The sequence below is a fragment of the Vulpes vulpes genome, chromosome 8 (genome assembly GCF_048418805.1).
Source record: "Vulpes vulpes isolate BD-2025 chromosome 8, VulVul3, whole genome shotgun sequence".
Taxonomy (NCBI): Eukaryota; Metazoa; Chordata; class Mammalia; order Carnivora; family Canidae; genus Vulpes; species Vulpes vulpes.
The window spans coordinates 38,940-60,587 of record NC_132787.1 but is presented as its reverse complement, the minus strand read 5'-3'; the positions used below and the strand labels follow the sequence as shown (position 1 = coordinate 60,587).

Here is a 21,648-nt window from a genome sequence, read left to right as displayed (position 1 = left end):
CTTATAGTATACACCTAGGTCATAAATGAGAGCATTCCCGCAAGTAAGAGTCAGGTAATATCCACTGACTTTTGAACTGTCATATATTCTTCCATTTTTATGTAGATGCAACAGTCAAAATTTCATGATTAAATGTAACTGATAAGAGATGACTGATGTATTTGAAATCAAAGAAAAATAATAACAGAGTGAAATGAGATATAGGAACAATGGGAAATTACTGCATAGGGACAAAATAATGATATATATCAGAATATTTCAATCATAGAGAAAATATGTAACTGCTATGGTTTCTATATTTCACAATTTTTTAATTGTTTTAATGAGCTAAGTAGTTCTGTATCAATATTGCAAGTTGACGTTGGTACTAATTTTCAAGATGTTACCAGAATTTTTTCAGTAATTCTTAAGCTATTTGTCGTGAGGCTCTTTCCACAGTTTGGCTATTGTGGACATTGCTGTGATAAACATTGGGAACAAGGGGTGGTGGAAAGGGAGGTGGGCGGGGGGTGGGGGGACTGGGTGACGGGCACTGAGGGGGGCACTTGACGGGATGAGCACTGGGTGATATGCTATATGTTGGCAAATTGAACTCCAATAAAAAAAAAAGAAACAAGTTTTTAAAGTTTTATATTTGAAAAAAAAAGTCTTAAGCTATTCATAGAAAATACATTTTAAAGTCAAGCTATTTTCTGTCTATTTAGAACATTGAAACAGAATTCAATTCTTTCAGAAATGATCAGCTAAAGTTTACATTATCTTTCAGGTTCGAAAAGGGACAAGAAAAACATCTAATAGTGTCGTTATCATACCTGTCACTTCAATGGAACCAGCACTCAGAGGCGCCTAGGTTAACCTGTGTTAGAATTTTAAGTATTATCTGTCTTGTTAAATTGTTTTTAAACTTGCTTAAATTTCTGATTACATTTTTTTTTCTGTAGCGTTTAAAAAATCCTCTTGTTTCCACTTCTGGAGTTGTTCTCCAACGCCGATTTCATAAGCCTCAAGTCTAAAATGAGGAATCAGTCAACAAAGATCGAGTTCATTCTCCTGGGACTGACCGATGACCCACAACTGCAAATTGTGATTTTTACGTTTCTCTTCCTCAACTATGTGCTGAGCATGACCGGAAACTTAACCATCATCCTTCTCACCCTGCTACATCCCAGCCTCAAGACTCCCATGTATTTTTTCCTCCGAAATTTCTCCTTTATGGAAGCTTCACTGACAACAGTCTGCATTCCCAGATTCCTGATAAGCCTCATGACTAAAAACAAAGTCATTTCCTACGATTGTTGTGCATCTCAGTTATTCTTTTTCCTCCAATTAGAAATTGCAGAATTTTACCTGCTGGCTGCCATGTCCTTTGACCATTATGTAGCAATCTGCAAACCCCTCCATTACCTGATCATCATGAACAACAAAGTGTGCTACCAACTCCTGTTCAGCTCATGGGCCGTGGGCTTTCTGCTGTCGTTTTCACCATTGGCTGTGGGCCTCACACTGGATTTCTGTGCTTCCAGAGTAATCGATCATTTCATGTGTGACATTTCCCCTGTGCTGCAGCTTTCCTGCACTGACACTCGTTTCTTGGAATTGCTTTCGTTTGTCTTATCTCTTGTAACACTTCTGGTCACGTTGCTGTTACTGATTCTTTCTTACACATACATTATCAAGACCATTCTCAAGATCCCCTCTGCTCAGAAAAGAACCAAGGCTTTTTCTACTTGTTCTTCTCATATGATTGTGGTCTTCCTTACGTATGGTAGCTGCATCTTTAATTACCTAAAACCAACAGCGAAGGAAAGGGTGACTTTATCCAAAGGTGTAAGTGTTATTTATACCTCGGTTGCCCCTTTATTAAACCCTTTCATTTACAGTCTCAGAAACCAGCAAGTCAAACAAGCCTTCAAGGACGCACGCCAAAAGATTTTCTCTTTTTCCAAAAAATGAAGAGAAATTTCAAGTTTCAAATCTTGGAGGAATAAATAAACAAAAAAATTTGACTTTATTTATAAATTTACTTAATCTATCCTTCAATTAGTTCACCTCATAATAATTATTCACCTCATAATGTTTTATTTATTTTATTTTTTAAAAGATTTTCTCCATTTATTCATGAGAAACAGAGAGAGTGAGGCAGAGACACAGACAGAGGGAGAAGCAGGCTCCATGCAGGGAGCCCAATGTGGGACTTGATCCCGGGTCTCCAGGATCACTCCCTGGGCCGAAGGCAGGCACCCAACTGCTGAGCCACCCAGGCGTCCCACTTCATAATATTTTAACTGAATCTTTCAGCACTATGCATCTTTTCCCTTCCACTTCTCTTTATGATCAGCATTCCTTTCTGTACTACGGTAGGATTCTTCTATTAAGTCATCAACACAAAGGTGAAATTTCATTTGCTCTACAACATATGATACTGACCTCCTCGAAAAACCCTGTTTTAATTAGATATTCATCATAAGAAATTTAATGAATTATACAGACATCAATATAACAGCATGGACTACTGTGGGGAATCTAGGAAGTTCTTCAAATGTCTCTCAAAATGTTTTCAACAAGACAAGCTTTGAAGTCATAAAAAGCTCAGATGTTCTAAAATGTGGCAAGACTTTATCTGTTAGAGCCTTAGATCTGGAAACTTGGAGTGAATAAGAATCACACACCTGGTTGGCTTATTTAAAAACAAAGTCAGTGTTCTCATTTCAAAGATGTCTTTTCAATTTGCCTGTAGTACAATGTAGAAAAATGGACTGCAGCAATTCTCAGTAAGTGGTTTCTATGAAGATTTCCTTTTTAAATATAAAAACCTATGTGAGCAGGTTTTTAGTTTATAAAAATAGTTATGTTAAAGGTACTGGATGGGTTTTTGGATGTTGGAGTCAGGAAGACAAGTAAGAGAGTAATGTTTTAAACTAAATGAGCTGGACCCCTGGGTGGCACAGCAGTTTGGCGCCTGCCTTTGGCCCAGGGTGCGATCCTGGAGACCTGGGATCGATTCCCACTTCGGGCTCCCTGCATGGAGCCTGCTTCTCCCTCTGCCTATGTCTCTGCCTCTCTCTCTCTCTCTCTGTGACTATCATAAATAAATAAAAATTAAAAAAATAAACTAAATGAGCTATTTCAGAGTTGAAATGCAATAGTGTCAATGAATTTGAAGCTTCAGTAGATGGTTCCTGAGATATTTAGGAGAAAAAAAACTGAGAGAAACAGTTGAACATTTGGTTATAAGGGATAAATGAAAGAATTTAAAAGAATGAACTGTGTCCTCCTTAAACCGTCCTTCTGCCCATTCCTGCACATACTTCCTTATAATTTCAATATTTTTAAAGAAGAGAGTATTATTAGTATCCTGTCAGATTAAAAAAAAAGACTTAAGAGTACTTAATTTGCTGACCTTATTATTTCAGAAAAGATTTTGTATGTATTATATTTGTGGGAAGGTAAAATAATGGTTTGAAATTGTTATCAAATATGGAGAGTAGTTATTTATGAAAAACAAAGAAATGTCTATTTTTGTTTCTTTGTTCCCAATTGATGTAGATACATTTTAAAGCACATTAAAAGCAATGGTAAAGAAAATAAAAAGATTCTGTACACGTCCTTTTCTCCTCATGCTTTTATGGAGACACACACTGCTTTCTAAGAGTACCTGAGGAGATATGTGGATTCTAACTTCACAATCTGATTTCTCAGACGGTACTTAAAGCGGCAATGTTTTTATTAATGCGAAATTCAAGCAAATTCCAGTCACCAGAAGCAAAACTAATGAAAACATGTTTTACTTGAATATGCTTCATAGGTTTCTCCTGCCGATCCTGTGATTGTATCATGATTCACTTGGAAGAAATGAAGGGGAATACATGTAAGACCAGAGGGGGGAAAAGGGGATTTAAGGCAATTATAAGGGAGTAAGTCCATGTTATTATATTCAAGCCCTCAAAACATTCCAATAAGCTCTTTAAAAACTAATCCAAAATTACTAGATTGGGTTTGTGAGTATTTTTATCATTCATAGGGTTGTCTTTTCACTTTCCTATTAGTGTCCTTTGGTCACAAAAGTTTAAATTTTGATGAAGTCAATTTTTAATTTAATTTAAATTGTGTGTGTGTGCATGCACACATGCTTCCAGTGTCATATTTAAAACACCATTGCTTGATCCAAATTGCAAAGATGGATGCTGACTACTTACACTAAGAAATTTGTAGGTTTATATCTTACCTTTAGGTCTGTTTTTAACTGAGTTAATGTTTGCATATGGTTTGAGGCAGACACTAAATTCATCTTTTCCATAAAAATAGTTGGTTATCACAACATGTTTTTTTGAAAGGACTATTATCCTCCAATGGAATAATCTTGGCACCCTTGTTAAAAGTCAACTGACCATAAACGGATCTATTATAGGGCTCTGAGTTCTATTCTTTTGAGCTATTGCTCAATTGCTATGAATGGACAAACAAAATGTAGGACAAGTATGTCTCATTTTTATTGCGCTTTGCGTTGTTGCACTTTACATACACTGTGTTTCTCACAGTTGGAGGTCTGTGGCGATCCTGCATCAAGAAGTCCATTGGTGACATTTTTCCAACAGCATTTGCTCATCTTTGTATCACACTGTGGTAATTCAAACGATATTCCAAGCTTTTTCAATGCTACTAGGTTGTCACAGTCATCGGCGATCCATGATCTTCGATGTTAGTATTATAACTGCTTTGGAACACCATGAGCACTGCCCATACAGGACAGCAAATGTAATCAGCACAAGCTGTGTGTGTTCTGAGTGCTCCACTGACCAGCTGTTCCCTCTCTCTCATCTCTCTGGCCTCTCCATTCCTTGACACACACCAATATTGAAAACAGACTAAATAATGACTCTAAAGTGGCCTATAATGTCCATTGTTTCTCACTTTAGGTCAAAAGCTAGAAATAATTCAGCTAAATGAGGCATGTCAAAAGCCAGGGTAGGCCAAAAGCTGGTTCTCCTGCACCGGTTAGCCAAACTGTGAATACAAAGAAAAAGTTCTGGAAGGAAATTAAAGTGCTACTCCCATGAACACGTGAGTGATAAGAAGGGAAGCGACTTACTGCTGATAGGGAGAAAGTTTTACTGGTCTGGATAGAAGATCAAAGCAGCGTCAACATTCTCTTAAACCAAGGCCTAACCCAGAGCAAGGCTCTAATTCTCTTCAATTCCGTGAAGGCCAAGAGAGGTGAGGGAGCTACAGAAAAAAGTCTGAAGTGGGCAGAAATTGGTTCATGAGGTTTAAGGAAAGAAGCCATGTCCATAGTACAAAAGTACCAGCAGCAAGTATTGATGTCATCACCACAGCAAGTTTTCCAGAAGATGTAGCTAAGGTGGTACACGAAGGTGGCTGCACTAAAGGACAGATTCTCCATACAGACGAGAGAGACTTCTAGTGGAGAAAGACGGCATCTGGGACTTTAATGGTTAGAGAAGAGCAGCCGATGTTTGGCTGCAAAGCTTCAAAGAAAGGCTGACTGTCTTGTCAAGGCTAATGCAGCTGGTGACTCCAAGCTGAAGCCAATGCTCATTGACCATCCTGAGGTCCTAGGTCTCTGAAGAATTAAGCAGACTCAGGGCCGCCTGGGTGGCTCAGCGGGGCCTGACCCTGGAGACCTAGGGTCGAGTCCCACGTCGGGCTCCCTGCATGGAGTCTGCTTCTCCCTCTGCCTGGGTCTCTGCCTCTCTCTCTCTCTATTTCTGTGTCTCTCATGAATAAATAAATAAAATCTTAAAAAACAAGAATTAAGCTGACTTTCTTCTGCCTGTGTTCTCTAAATGGAGTATTTTTTTTAATTTTTATTTATTTATGATAGTCACAGAGAGAGAGAGAGGCAGAGACACAGGCAGAGGGAGAAGCAGGCTCCATGCACCGGGAGCCCGACGTGGGATTCGATCCCGGGTCTCCAGGATCGCGCCCCGGGCCAAAGGCAGGCGCCAAACCGCTGCGCCACTCAGGGATCCCTCTAAATGGAGTATTAAAGCTGAACGGCAGCACATCTGTTTGAACAAGGTTTGCTAAGGTTTTAAGCTCACTGTGGAGACCTACAGCTCAAGGAAAGATTCCTTTCAGAATATGGCTTTCTATTGGCAGTGCACCTGACCATTCAAGAGCTCTGTGTAGAGGCACAATAAGATTCATGTGGTTTTCACGACCGCTAACACAATAGCCATTCTGCAGCCCACGGACCAATGGGTAATTCTGACTTTCAAGTCTTATAATTTAAGACAGACATTCATAAGGCTAGAGATGCCATAAACACTGATTCCTATGCTGGATCTGGGCAGCAAGGTAAATAGAACATTTTCTAGATGCCATTAAGAACATTTGTGATTCAAAGGAAGAGGCCAAGGAGTGTAACCATGAACAGGAGTTTGGAAGAAATTGATTGCAACCTAGGGTATTTAAAATATTTTCTGTGTGGAAATAATTGAACCACAGACTTTGGTCAAAGTTATTCATATTATACAAATGGTAGTGACCCTTAGAAGAAATTAGAGGTATGATTTTTTTATGTCTGTGTTTGGGGAACTTTTCATATGTTAACCCATTTTTTTATTGGAGTTCAATTTGCCAACATATAGCATAACACCCAGTGCTCATCCCCCAAGTGCCCCCCTCAGTGCCCATTACCCAGTCACCCCAACCCCCGCCCACTTCCCCTTGTTCATTTCCCAGAGTTAGGTCATTTTTGAATTAAAAATTCCCAATTCATTCTAGTTATGTCAATGTAATCAAATTTTATACCTTACATGAAAGCATATTCAATCTTTTTATTCTAACAAATGTTGTCAAGTATTGAGAAAGCATATATAGATTTTCTGCAGGATACTAAATGATTCCCTTTGCATCTTCAGAGCCATTCCCTCTACTCCCCATTCCTGCCACTGAATTCAGGTATGCACTGTTGTCCTAGGCCACATAAGTTACTTTTGCTTTTTCTGAAATTTCATGTAAAAGAAATCATAAATTCTCTGGATTCTCCTCCTTAGCCATATTTTGGAGGTTCATGCATTTTATTGCATGCATCCTTCAGTTCTTTCCTTTATAGTAAATATGATTTAGCCAAATCTCACTGTATCATATTTGATTTAGTAAATTTGGAATCTCTGGCATTCTTACGTCATAGCCAGTTTTCCCTCCCCATTCCCACACATTGGTGTTCTTATATCTGAGGAGTCTCTGCACAAGACTGAATCATTTGCTTTGACCATCCTAATAAGCAAGTACACACCATATCCTGAAATACCAATCCCTAAATGCATGTATCGCCCTATAATGGCCTTCTGACATAAGTATCTGCTAAAGGAAAATTAATCGGTAGGAGCTATTCTCCTATGCCTTGGTGACTACTCCTCAATTCCCATTCTCCATGGCAATTGGAATTACAGAATTATGGGAATTGTCTTTAGAGGCAAGTAAGAAGGATACATGAAAAGGAAAAACTTCAACAAAATTCACCATTCTGTTGCTGTTTGGCATCTCATCCCAAGTCCAAATTAACACCATCTACTCTCCTTTTTGGATGCAGCATGTTGCAAGATTCAACCTACATTTCTCCTTTGCACTAGTAGCTCACTTGACCCTTTGGTTTTTACACCCACAAAGACTTGCTGTAGAATAGTACACTGTCCTACCTCGTGTCTTTGCTAACCTCTCACAAATCGGCATATTTGGATTAAAGTTCTACTGTCAGTTATATATGGAATCACAAAACATTGTAATTATAAGAAATCATAAATGTGCATATTCTTACTACATGAGTCTTATATTGATCAGGTTTCAGCTGAAGGTAGGATTTCTGTGATCACACTGGAAAGAAAGGTGCTAGTGGAGGCAGTACAGCTTTTAAAAGTAACAAAAGAGAGAGGGAAGGAAAAGTTTGAGCACCGGAGAGATGCTGTTGAAACAAACACCAAAGATCTCACTTTGAAACCCTGTGAGAATGGTTCAAGTAGTTTAATGGGAAATCACAGTGACTCTCAGGTATTTCTGAGAAAGCATCTACCTACGGTCTTAGCAGTAAAGTTGGTAGTTTTCAAATACTTTTGAAAATGCTCTGTGATTCTACCTTGCGCTCTCCAGCCTGAGTACAAACTGAAATGCCTCTGCTTCCTTTCCAACTTCCAGATTTTGCAACAAGTCCTCTCACTGACTAATCATAAACTAGAACCAGACAGCAAGGGACGCTCTCAGATGCAGCATCCCAGTGTCTCCACGGCGCTGAGAGAACAACTAAGGATGTATAATGTGATGTTGAGATGACAACAGACAGTTCAACACAGATACTTTGAAAATAACCAATTCAAGTCTCAGAAATTGCAAATTAGTGCTTTCATCACTGGATCTGCCCAAAGTGTGATGCCAGTATTTGGGCAACTTAGAAGAGATGAGATTTGGGGCCTCTGCATGGCTCAGTTGATTAAGCATCCCGTTTGGTTTCAGCTCAAGTCATGATCTCATGGGTGGTGGAATCGATTCCCATAGGGCACCACCCTCAGAGGGGAGTCTGCCCTCTGCCCATCCCCCTCATCATTCTCTCTCTTACTCTCTCTCTTTCTAAAATAAAATAAATAAAGTTTTAAAAAGAAAAAAAATAAGAGATGAGATTCATTTTGCACCTTCTTTTCAATTTATCCCCACTATATAGGACACTCTTTCTTGATCCTGACATTATGAATGCTTAAATCCATGCAATCCACTCATATTATTCCCAATACTTTTGCAACCTGGTTGAAAATTACATTTCTACCAGTGGAATAGAGGAGCTTTTCGGAGGAAAGAATGAGAAGAAAAGTGAATAAAGTAGGGTAATAAATTATATTATTACTAAATAGTGTAATTCCCCCATGAGGCTAGTGCAGGTCTAAATATTAAGCTCTAGAATGTTTGAAGGAGAATAAGACACTGTAACAACGTCTTCTAAAGGAAACTCTTTTTACTCAGTAAATCCCAGACCTTGAATGGATCGCTGATGTACATTTATTCACTGATCAATCAAATATTTTTTATATTTGTATTTATTTATTTTTTAAAGTCCTTATTTAAAATCCAGTCACCATACAGTGTAATATTAGTTTCAGGTATACAACCCAGTGACTCCACACTTTCCCACCACACCCAGTGCCTATCACAACAGATGCACTACTTAATCTCCATCGCCTATTTCATCCATCCCCAACCCACCTGCCCTCTGGTAACTATCAGTTTGTTCTCTATAGTTGAGAGTCTATTTATTGATGTGTCTCTGTCTTTTTTTTCCTTCCTGCTTATTTGTATTGTTTCTCAAATTCCACATATGAGTGAAATCATATGGTGTCTGTCTTATTCTGACTGACTTATTTAGATTCACATAATATTGTCTAGTACCACCCACATCATTTCAAATGGGAATATTTCATTGTTTTTTTTTTATGGTTGAGTGATATCCCATAATATATCACATGTTCTTTATCCATTCATCAGTGGATGGACACTTGAGCCTTTCCATAATTTGGCTATTGTAGCTAACGATGCTACAAACATCAAGGTGCATGTGTCCCTTGGAATTAATATTTTGTAAATACCTATTAATGCAATTGCTAGATCATAGAGTAGTTCTGTTTTTAACTTTATGAGGAACCTCCATACTGTCTTCCAAGGTGGCTGTACAGTTTATTCCTCCCAAAAGTGCAAGAGAGATCCCCTTTCTCCACATCCTCGTGAACAGCTCTTATTTCTTGTATTAAGTGATTTTAACCATTCTGACTGGTGTGAAGTGATATCTCATTGTAATTTTGTTTTTTTATAATAAATTTATTTTTTATTGGTGTTCAATTTGCCAACATACAGAATAACACCCAGTGCTCATCCCGTCAAGTACCCCCCTCAGTGCCCGTCACCCATTCACCCCCACCCCCTGCCTTCCTCCCCTTCCACCACCCCTAGTTCGTTAGGAGTCTTTATGTTCTGTCTCCCTTTCTGATATTTCCTACCCATTTCTTCTCCCTTCCCTTCTATTCCCTTTCACTATTATTTATATTCCCCAAATGAATGAGAACATATAATGTTTATCAATTTGCATTTCCTTAATGAGTGTGTCTGTTAGCCATCTGGATGTCTTCCTTGAGTATGTGTCTATTCACGTCTCCTGCCTACCTTTTTTATTGGATTGTTCATTTTTGGAGTGTTGAGTTTTATAAGTGCTTCATATATTTTGGATACTAACCCTTTATTGGATATGGCATTTGTAAATATCTTCTCCCATTCTGTAGAATGCATTTTAATTTTGTTGGTTATTTCTGTTGTTGTGCAGAAGCTTTCTATTTTGGTGTAATCCCCATGGTTTGGTTTTGCTTTCATTTTCTTTGCCTCAGGAGATATATCTAGAAGAAAGTTGCTACAGTCAATGTCAAAGAGGCTACTGCCAGTGCACTGTTTTAGAACTCTTATGGTTTCATATCTCACATTTAGGACTTTAATACATTTTGAATTTAATTTGTGTATTGTATAAGAAAGTGGTCCAGTTTCATTCTTTTGCATAGTGCTATCTAGCATCATTTGCTGAAGAGAATATCTTTTTCCCTTCGGATATTCTTTTCTCCACTGTTTAAATTAATTGACCATATAGTTGTGGACTTATTCTGGTTTTTCTACTCTATTTCATTGATCTATGTGTCTATTTTGTGCCAGTACCATACTATTTTGAGCACTACTGCTTTGTAATATAACTTGAAGGCAAATTGTGATTCCTCCAGCTTTGCTTTTCTTTTTCAAGATTTCTTCCACTATTCAGGGTCTTTTGTGGTTCCATACAAATTTTAGGATTGTTTGTTCTAACTGTGAAAAATGCTGTTGATATTTTGATAAGGATTATTTTAAATCTGTAGATTGCTTTGGGCAGTACAGACATTTTAACAATATTTGTTCATCCAATCCATAAGCATGGAATGTTTTTCTATTTGTTTTTCCTTTCCTTTCATCAATGTTTTATACTTTTCAGAAAATAGTTCTTTCACCTCTTTGATTAGGTTTATTCCTAGGTATCTTATGGTTTTTGGTGCAATTGTAACTGGAATTGATTTCTTCATTTCTCTTTCTGTTGTTTCATTATTGGTGTATAGAAGTGCCAATGTCCAATAGATTTCTGGACACTGATCTTATGTCCTACAACTTTACTAAATTGTGTATCAGTTCTAGAAATTTTTTGATGGAGTCTTTCAGGTTTTCTACATAGGCATCATGTCATCTGCAAATATAAAAAGCTTTGCTTCTTCCTTGCATTTTTCAATGCCTTTTATTTCTCCTTGTTGTCTGATTGCTAAGGCTGAGATTTCCAGTACTATGTTACATAAGTTGTGAGAGTGGAGATCCCTGTCTTGTTCCTGACTGTATGAGAAAAGCTCTAATTTCTTTCTCCATTTCAGATGATATTAGCTGTGGGTTTTTCATCTATGGTCATTATTATATTGAATTATGTTCCCTCTAAACCTAATTTCTTGAATTCATACTTATATGTAAATAGCCACATGTGAAACTTATTCTAACAAGGGTGTCACCTCATTAACAATTAAAATATGATTACTAATATGAAAATGTTGCATAAGGTTTTATGAAAGTTTGCAAAAACGAAAGAATCAATAAGATTACTATAAAGGGTGAAATAAAACTAGCATTTACAAGAACAAATGAATAAACAGATGAAAAGCAGAAATAGACCATAAATACAGAGAACAGACATGTGGTTGCCAGAGGGGAGGGGGGCTGCAAATAGCTGAAGAGGAGTGAGAGGTCCAGGCTTCCAGTTATGGAATTAATGAGTCACAGGAATAAAATGTGCAGCATAAGGAATATAGTCACCGCTCCTGTAATTGCTCTATATGGTGACAGATCATAGCTATACTTGTGGTGCACATAGCATAAAGTAAACTTGTCAAGTCATTATGTTTTCCACCTGAAACTAATATAACAATATAATTAATGTACTAATGTAAAGAATAGTTATGTGTCAACTATATTCAAGCATAAACAAACAAAGAAACAAACTTACATTGATGAATGATTAGAAGTGAATTGAGATGCCAAATAAACCACTTCCAGCAGGGAAAAGAACATGTGTGAATGTGAATGACTTTCATTCGCTATTTCATTTAACCTTTACAATATCCTATAAGAGTACTAGTCTTCTCATTTTCTGAGTAGAGAAATTGATAGAAAGGTTAAATAAATTTTGCAAGTCTACAAAGATATTGGGTCTCTTAAGGAACCTCAAAATCTAGGCACAGTGATCTGGCTTTTAAGATAATTCATTATGTGAATTGTGGTTTCATTTCTGTCTCTCTGTTTATAGAATGTATGAATGGTTTCTAACATCTGTAAAGGCTAGAAAGCAATAAAAAGGGCTCATTCTTGTCTGTAGGAGGGAAATTTTGAAATATCACCAAAATATGGTACTCATATATATATATTATTCTAGTATTTGTATATATGCAAATGAATGCATAAAATGGACTTAGCATTTAAGCTAATGATGTAAAATTGTTAGCAAGCTAATTCCTTGAATCTTAACAAATAATGAAATTATTAAACTATTAGAAGTTTCCTCTGGCATTCTATGAAGAAGAGGAGTCCCATCTGTATAAATTTTATACTTTATTTACTAATTCAGAGACAGAGACACAGGCAAAGGGAGAAGCAGACTCCATGCAGGGAGCCCGATGTGGAACTCAATCCCAGGATCCCGGGATGATGCCCTGAGCCAAAGGCAGAAGCTCAACCACTGAGCCACTCAGGTGTCCCCATCTGTACAATTTGACAAGGAATGATTTCCATTACATATTGTTAACTTAAAAAAAGAAAAATTGCCAAACATTTTCTGTAGAAAAATTGTATTACCACTGTATTAAAAAATATGCTCTCCAAGTATGTGAATATCACTATGTTTATGAATGAAATTTCTGATAGAATATTTAATACTGGTTAATTTGAAAACCTGAGGGCAATTGGAGGATTAGTTAGTAACATAAGGGCTGTTCTGTCTGTCATTATATACCACTGATTTGATAACTGATTCCTTGACACTTATTTCTCATGGTATCATATCTATATACCTCTTGAAATGAAAATATTAAAAACTGAGTTTCGTAGTACAACCTGAAATCTGGCATTGTGATGCCCCCGGATCTGGTTTTCTTTTTTAAAATTCCCCTGGCTATTTGGGGTCTTTTCTGATTCCACACAAATCTTAAAATAATTTGTTCCAACTCTCTGAAGAAAGTCCATGGTATTTTGAGAGGGATTGCATTAAACATGTAAATTGTCCTGGGTAACATTGACATTTTCACAATATTAATTGTTCCAATCCATGAGCATGGAGTATTTTTCCATCTCTTTGCATCTTCCTCAATTTCTTTCAGAAGCGTTCTATAGTTTTTAGGGTATAGATCCTTTACCTCTTTGGTTAGGTTTATTCCTAGGTATCTTATGCTTTTGGGTGCAATTGTAAATGGGATTGACTCCTTAATTTCTCTTTCTTCAGTCTCATTGTTAGTGTATAGAAATGCCACTGACTTCTGGGCATTGATTCTGTATCCTGCCATGCTACCAAATTGCTGTATGAGTTCTAGCAATCTTGGGGAGGAGGCTTTTGGGTTTTCTATGTAGAGTATCATGTGATCGGCAAAGAGGGAGAGGGAATAAAGGGGAAAGGAGAACAAATAAGTGGGAAATATCAGAAAGGGAAACAGAACATGCAAGACTCCTAACTCTGGGAAACGAACTAGGGGTGGTGGAAGGGGAGGAGAGTGAGGGGGTGGGGGTGACTGGGTGGCGGGCACTGAGGGGGGCACTTGACAGGCTGAGCACTGGGTGTTTTTCTGTATGTTGGCAAATTGAACACCAATAAAAAAATAAATTTATTATAAAAAAAGAGTATTGAGCCTTGAAAACATATTCTAAAGAAAAAAATAAAAATAAAAAATAAAAACTGAGTTTCAAATATGCCTCTGAGTTTCAAAATATTACAAATCTCTTGTGATGGATTCATTCTTCTTTGTGCTAGTGGAGATGTATAAATGAATAAAACCTGAGTGCTATCTTCAATGAAGCATTGGAGCTCAGCTCTATATTTAATGAACCCTAAAGGAATTGAGAATAAATCATCTTCTGAGTGAAGACCAAGTGCCATGTGCATACTAGAAAAATGAAATACAGCCAAGGGGAAACTATTTTGATTATATATGCTGGTAGCTACAGTTTTGCTTTTGTCACTATATTGCTTGGCTCTCTGGAAGATGTATGTCATGACATCACTATACCTCTTGGGCCCATCTCTCCTACATCTTGCCTTTCTGGTCTGGTCTCTCATACATTTATACAGGGACTAGCAAAGGTAAATTTGTTTTCCTTTTATCCATTGAAATGGCTTACCTTTCGGTCATTAAGCAGTGTTCCCTGGAAATTTACCTAAAGAACTCTCAGGTTTACAATAGTAGCTTTTAAAAATTCAGATCAGAACAATGTTTATGTTTATATAGAAAGATAAAATAAATAAAGAAACCTTACTTTACTTATAGGAGAAGCTGTAGAAAACTGGTATGCAATCAAGCCTGCATTTTCTCTGTGTAAAAGGCTTTCATGTCATAGAGGAAGGATGAACTAATGACAAAAAGTCTCAGGAAGTAGCTTATGAATGCATTGCCTCTAATATTTTAAGTAAATTGAGAAAATCTGGGATGATATTTCTTTTTTTAAAATATTTTATTTGTTCATGAGAGACACTGAGAGAAAGGCAGAGACATAGGCAGAGGGAGAAGCAGGTTGCCTGCAGGGAGCCCGATGCGGGACTTCATCCCCGTACTTCGGGATCAAGACCTGAGCTGAAGGCAGATTCTGAACCACTGAGCCACCTAGGCGTCCTTGGGATTATGTTTTTGTCTGGAATCATTATACATATCAGAAAGTAAGTGTATCCTGCATTTTTCGATAAATATATTTTTTATATTTTTAGTATATCTTCTCCCATTCAAGAGTTATTTTTTGGAATACATTGCAGGGATCCCCAAATGATCACTTTAACATATTTACTATTTATAATTTTATATTTTAATGTTTCAGTTTCTTCAAAATAGAGTAGTAGTCTCTGCCTTTTGGTATGCAATTTTACTGCAATGTGTTGCAAAAATGTGTCTAAAGGAAGACAACGCTGATCATCAGGAAAAAATTAAAAGAAGGAAAACTATACGAGCTTTGACACTTTGGACCTACTGACTTGTCCAGTTCATGCTATAAAAAGAAGTACGATAGATATTATTGAGAAATATAGCACAAATAAAATGCTGGTTGCCAAGATAAAGGGAGAACAACACAGACAAAAACCATATAGACTATAGTTTAGCAATTTGTGGTTCTATAAAGTAAATCTTAGAATTTTCTTTATTCTACTTAGTCTTCTTCTAGAAAGAAGGCAATGAGATATACTGGCATTAAAAAAACCCTTTATGAGTCCTTCTTGTTCTCAAAAAAGTTTGAGTGAAAAGAAAAAGTGAATATAGTTACAAAACAAAGCTCAGTGTTAATTTACATAAGGAACATAATAAAAATGATTTAAATGGGTCAATATGGAGTAAGGACTATATTATTGATGTAGGTCTATCTATGTGACAATATTTCTGGCTTCACTTTTGTTTCCCATAAATTAAGAATTTTACTTTTATTTATGAAAAGATAATTCTAGTCCTATATTTATGTATTTGGAAACACATTTATTCCAGTGGAGCATATTTAAAAGAATGCACAGTAAGGATAAAATAATTATAGCTATTATTAAGCTCTGGAATTGAGGTTAGGTCGTTTTCTGTTTTAACAGGATTGAATGGATATTGCAAAACTAAAAAAAAAAAAAAAAAACAGGAAAACAATTCCATTGCTTCATTCCTTGGAGCTGATAATGTGAACATTTAAATCTTCAGTTCTGGGATGCCTGGGTGATTAAGCATCTGCCTTTGGCTCAGGGTGTGATCCTGGAGTCCTGGGATCCAGTCCCACGTCAGGATCCCTGGGTGAAGCCTGCTTCTCCCTCTGCCTGTGTCTCTGCCTCTGACTCTCTCTCTCTTTCTGTGTCTCTCATGAATAAATTTTTTAAAATCTTATGAAAAAAATATTAAAAAATAAATCTTCAATTCCTTTACTATTCACATACTCTTTCTTTTTGTTTTGTTCTTCAACAGGAGATTTTGCTTAAAGAAAATAAGAAGCAGCATGAGAAACCATACAATGATTACAGAGTTCGTTCTCTTGGGCATCTCAGATGACCCACAGCTTCAGGTTGTAATCTTTATCTTTTTATTTATGGCTTATGTATTAAGTGTCACTGGAAACCTAACCATCATCATCCTCACCTTGATAGACTGTCGTCTCAAGACTCCTATGTATTACTTCCTGCAGAATTTCTCCTTCTTAGAAATTACATTCACCAGTGTTTGTATCCCCAGATTTTTGGGGACAATCGTTACTAAAGTCAAGACTGTTTCCTATAACGGTTGTGTAGCTCAACTATTTTTTATCATCTTCACGGGTGTTACTGAATTTCCTCTTCTCACTGTCATGGCTTTTGATCGTTACGTTGCCATCTGTAAGCCTCTTCATTATATCATCATCATGAACAAGAAAATCTGTGCCCTGCTTGTCTTTGGGTCCTGGCTAGTAGGATTTCTTACCATTTTCCCACCACTCATCCTCATCCTCCAGCTAGATTTCTGTGCTTCCAACGTAATTGATCATTTCTGTTGTGACTATTTCCCCATTTTACAACTCTCATGCTCAGATACATGGCTTTTAGAGATGATTGGCTTTTACTTCGCTTTTGTTATTCTGTTTTTCACATTGGCATTAGTGATTCAATCCTACGTGAGCATCCTTAGCACCATTCTGAGACTCCCATCTGCTAGTCAAAGGAAAAAGGCTTTCTCCACGTGTTCCTCTCACTTGATTGTCATTTCCATCTCTTATGGGAGCTGTATATTCATGTATGTCAAGCCTTCAGCAAAAGAAAGAGCATCACTGACCAAAGGAGTAGCTATTCTCAACACCTCGATTGCCCCCATGTTGAACCCTTTTATTTATACCCTGAGGAACCAGCAAGTTAAACAAGCTTTGAAGAACTTGCTTCACAAAGTAGCATTTTCTATCAGTGAAGGAGACAGACCATGAGAGACTCCCAACTCTGGGAAATGAACAAGGGGTAGAAAAAGGGGAGGTGGGCGGGGGTGGGGGTGACTGGGTGACGGGCACTGAGGGGGCACTTGGCGGGGTGAGCACTGGGTGTTATGCTATATGTTGGCAAATTGAACTCCAATAAAAAAATTTTTAAAAAAACAAAGTAGTGTTTTCTAGAAACAAATGAAAGTATGTATTAACATGAATGGCTGCCATAGTGAAGATCCAGCAATGGAAAAATGAAAATTCAACTTCTACAATATCCTTCAATACTTATCTCACAGATACTTACAAGGCTGTGCTCATTTCCTTAAGCTTTCTTTTCTTTTCTTTTCTTTTTTTTTTTTTTTGCTTATTCCTTTTTATAAATTTATTTTTTATTAGTGTTCAATTTGCCAACATATAGAATAACACCCAGTGCTCATAAGCTTTCTTTTAAACCAAAAGTAACTATTGTGTCTTTCTTTCAAACCCTCTATAGTTTCCTTTTCCTCGTTGATTTACAAATCTAGATTGAACACTAGTGGCTATAAAACAAAAATCATTTTTCTGATCATTCGAAATAATAAAAGTACTTATTTTTACTGTAAAGATTTGAGTAAACACACTTTGAATTAACTAATTCTTAAACCCTACGTTCTGTTACTAGCATCACATTTTTTCTTACATTTTCTTTCTTAGAGCTATAAAAAATATGAAATAAATTGGGGATTTCTGGAGGGCTCAGTAGTTTAGCACCTGCCTTCGGCCCAGGGCATGATCCTGGAGTCCTGGGATCGAGTCCCACGTCAGGATCCCTGCATGGAGCCTGCTTCTCCCTCTGCCTGTGTCTCTGCCTCCCTCTCTCTGTCTCTCTGTCTCTCATGAATAAATAAATAAAGTCTTTTAAAAATATTAAATAGATTATCTAACAATCATATTTTGTACATACTAGTGGCAATATCTGTCCAGTTCTTCCCACTCGCCTGAGTGTTTATTTTACTGCCTATAAATTATTTAAAAATCATACATCTTTTGCTTTCTAATTATGCTTAAGGCATGTGTTATGTCTTTTTAATGTATGCCCCTTGTTTAACTGTATTATTTTTTTTGTATTATTATTTTTTAAAGATTTTATTTATTGGGGTCCCTGGGTGGCTCAGTCAGTTAAGTGTCTGCCCTCAGTTTAGATCATGATCACAGGGTTCTGGGATCAAGCCCTGAGTTGGGTTCTCTGCTCAAGAGTGAGTATGATTCTCCTCTTCCTCTTGCTCTGTGATCGCTCTCACTCTTGCTCTGTCTCAAATAAATATATTAGATTTTATTTATTTATTTCAAGGAGAGAGAGAACATGAGCAGGGGAGGGGGAGGGCCAGAGGGAGAGGATCTGAGCAGGGAGCCTGATGGAGACGCAATCCCAGAACTCTGAGATCATGCTCCGAGTTCAAGTCAGATGATTAACCAACTGAGCCACCAGCCACCCCATATCTGTGTCATTTTTTAAAATATGTAACAGAGAAAGATGTAGACAGTCACCCTTATACCTATGCCACATGAAAGTTTGATAGGAATTTCATAAATAATAATGCATCTTCTATAGAGAGCAACTATTCTGTGCCATATGCTCAACCAGGTATGTTCTAATTAGCATCATGTTTAATCTTCACAACTATATGGCAACTTGGGCTAATCATATCTTTCTTACAAATGTGCAAATTGATGCTTTGAAAGATTGAGGAATTTGCCTGAGGTCTTGAGGTATAATAGCCTATGTGATAACTGGATATGAAAAACACAACAAAGAGACAAAATCCTGTGTTTATTTCATGCATATTTAAAACTGGGAACTGGCAAATATCTATAGCTTTTACTTAGGACATGCACAATTCTATTGGTATTTTACACTCTCACATCATTTGGGCATGATTATATTATTATAGTCTAGTCAGGGAGGGTACTAATTCCTAATATTATACTTGCATATATAGTAGAACTTTAATCAACCAAAGCAAGAAACTCTTCAGCTGCCATTGATGGTGAGCAAAGACAAAAACGTATAAAGTATTAGCAGTATTATAGTACCAAAAATTGTTATTGGAAGGAAGATTAAATATATGGAGTAAGGAATGGACTTAATACTATATAGAGAATTGTCAATTTTTAAAAATGGCATAAGGCAGATGTTCACTCAGTAGCAATGTGCATAAGGGACTAGATGTTCAGTTGTCAATCTCTTAAAAGTGATGTGAAGGGAAACAAACTTTACCTAGTGTGGTTGTTTGCTTGCTTTTTTTTTCTCTTTGGACACTGTCCCCCAAGCTTCCTTTTCAAATCCATTACTAATGTATATGATGTTTTATATTCCTTAGTGCTTTGTGTGTAGTCCTGTTCTGGCAATTTTGATTCACCGAATTATTCCCTGTGAGCCAGTGGCAAAGAGAACAGGTAAAACATTAAGTTGCTCATGTTACATAATATCTGTGGAGAAACCATGCCACATAGTTTTAAAACATCGTCTGATATTTTTTTTCTTCTTCATATATTTGCTTCTTATGCTCTGTACTCAAGGAAATATATTCCCTCCAGATAAAATGGAAAGTGTAAGAAAAAGACATTAACATAGAAAGCAAAGGGGTTCGCTGGAGGACCTCTGTCCAGGAGTGCTGGTTTCCCGCAGTACAACAGTGGCAACTGCTAATGTCTTTTATGTTCCAGCTACGCAGCCTGTTAGTGAGCCTGCATGAAAATCAGAGCTAAGTCAGAGTCTTGGGAGGCAAAGGAGTCTCCCAAACCTTATCATTGCTTCATTACTTATCAGCTCAACTTGTAGTTCGATTAAATAGGGTATACTGGAGTCCTATTTTGCAACTGCATATAGATATTAATATATTTTGTTTTATTGGATCAATTTATTCATTCTCCATTAAATGAAAAGCATGAAATTACCATTTCTGTGCCTCTGTTTCTAATTGAATATAGGCTACATAGTACTTTCTTTAAGTATAGACTTTAATTGTAGGTAGTTCCAGGCTATATTGAACACTTATTAGTTATATGAATATATCTAAGGTACAAAACCAGACTGACCCTAGTGCTTCACTTGGGAATAAAGACAAAGTTCCATAGGTGTGTCATAAAGACTGAATGAGATAGAACATATAAATCCTTAGTATGTCATTGGAATAAATGCCTTTGCTTAATCACAGTTACTATCAATATTCTGCCCAAAGTAGGAGATCAATTCCAAGTTAAGGAAAATAAGATAAATAAGCTAGCTCTTCTGAAAGCATAATAAGTGCCACGTGGTTCATATAGCACTTTCATTTATACTACTTCAATTAATTCCCAAAACACCCTTGAATTTCATATCCGTGGTAGAGAAAACTGATACTTAAGGAAATTAAGTACCATTTAGTTACATATATATATGAAGTTACATATATACTAAGTGGCCCATTTGTATTTAACCCACATTTCTCTAACCACAGAGCCAATATACTTTTTGTGATAATGATATAACTTAGAATTTGATAAATAAGAAATAATACTGTTTCAAAAACATCATCTTATTATTAGTTTACATACTTTTCCTTTTTTCTTTGAATACTGATGACTAAATAAAGAGCTGAAAGTTTGAGGGCAGTAGTTGGTATTTGCTATAAACTGCTAGAGATTCAATCCCTCCACCCACTCAGTGGGTTCTCTAGAGGAGTCTTTGCTTCTTTCAGGCCAAGAGAAGTTCTTAAAGAAAACATCTCATGGCCTGAAGCCCAGAAAGATCGAGTAGCTCCAAGTACATTTAGAGTAATTATGAAGCCAAATGAGCCAATGATACAGCATTGAATTAAAAAACTTTCCTTTCCTCTAATGTATTAGTCCAAACCTTGAACAACTATTTAAAGTTGAAGCAGTGATTGATCAATAAAGAACATTGCTTGAAAGATATGATGTGAGAAGTCCCTGTAATGATCCCTAATGAGGTTTCACTGAAGAAGAGTAAAATTAGTAAACATAAAAAGAGTTGAGACACTTAGACTCTCAAAGCTATTGCCTTACTAAGGGATATGTCCATCCGGTGCACCTAAGACATTAACAACAGCAACAATAACAAAATGCACCAGAAATAAATGGAGTCAGTCTGAGGCTCTCATTTCAATGTCTTAAAAGAACATCCTTTTGGTGCTTCAAACTTAATATATCCTTTTATTCAGAGTTTCTGTCTCATCTTGGACATCAAGAAGTCATCAGTACCTAGTTTATCTGAATGGTCCTTGTTACTGCCACCCTGACGGTAACAATTCTAAAGGGGCAGGACATGGTGCTGTTTTCAGAAGGAAACCTTGAAGGTACTCTGTGGCCATCTTATTTAACAATTATGAAGTATTATATTATTGCTAACTGTCATTTTGAATAACTCAAAGAGTCTGTCTCAGGAGTTCTTAGAAGGAG

The 21,648-nt window shown here is 36.8% G+C and overlaps 2 protein-coding genes across 2 annotated transcripts; both read left to right on the top strand.

Annotated features, from left to right (window-relative positions):
- Window positions 1-1,014: 1,014 nt before the first annotated feature.
- On the top strand, window positions 1,015-1,953 carry LOC112911298 (olfactory receptor 6C6-like). Its single transcript, XM_025987772.2, has one exon. It carries the CDS (start codon window positions 1,015-1,017, stop codon window positions 1,951-1,953), a length of 939 nt encoding a protein of 312 aa, XP_025843557.2.
- Window positions 1,954-16,263: 14,310 nt separating this feature from the next.
- LOC112911301 (olfactory receptor 6C3-like) lies at window positions 16,264-17,214 on the top strand. The gene has a single exon (XM_025987775.2). The coding sequence runs from the start codon at window positions 16,264-16,266 to the stop codon at window positions 17,212-17,214; it is 951 nt and encodes a 316-aa protein (XP_025843560.2).
- Window positions 17,215-21,648: the final 4,434 nt, after the last annotated feature.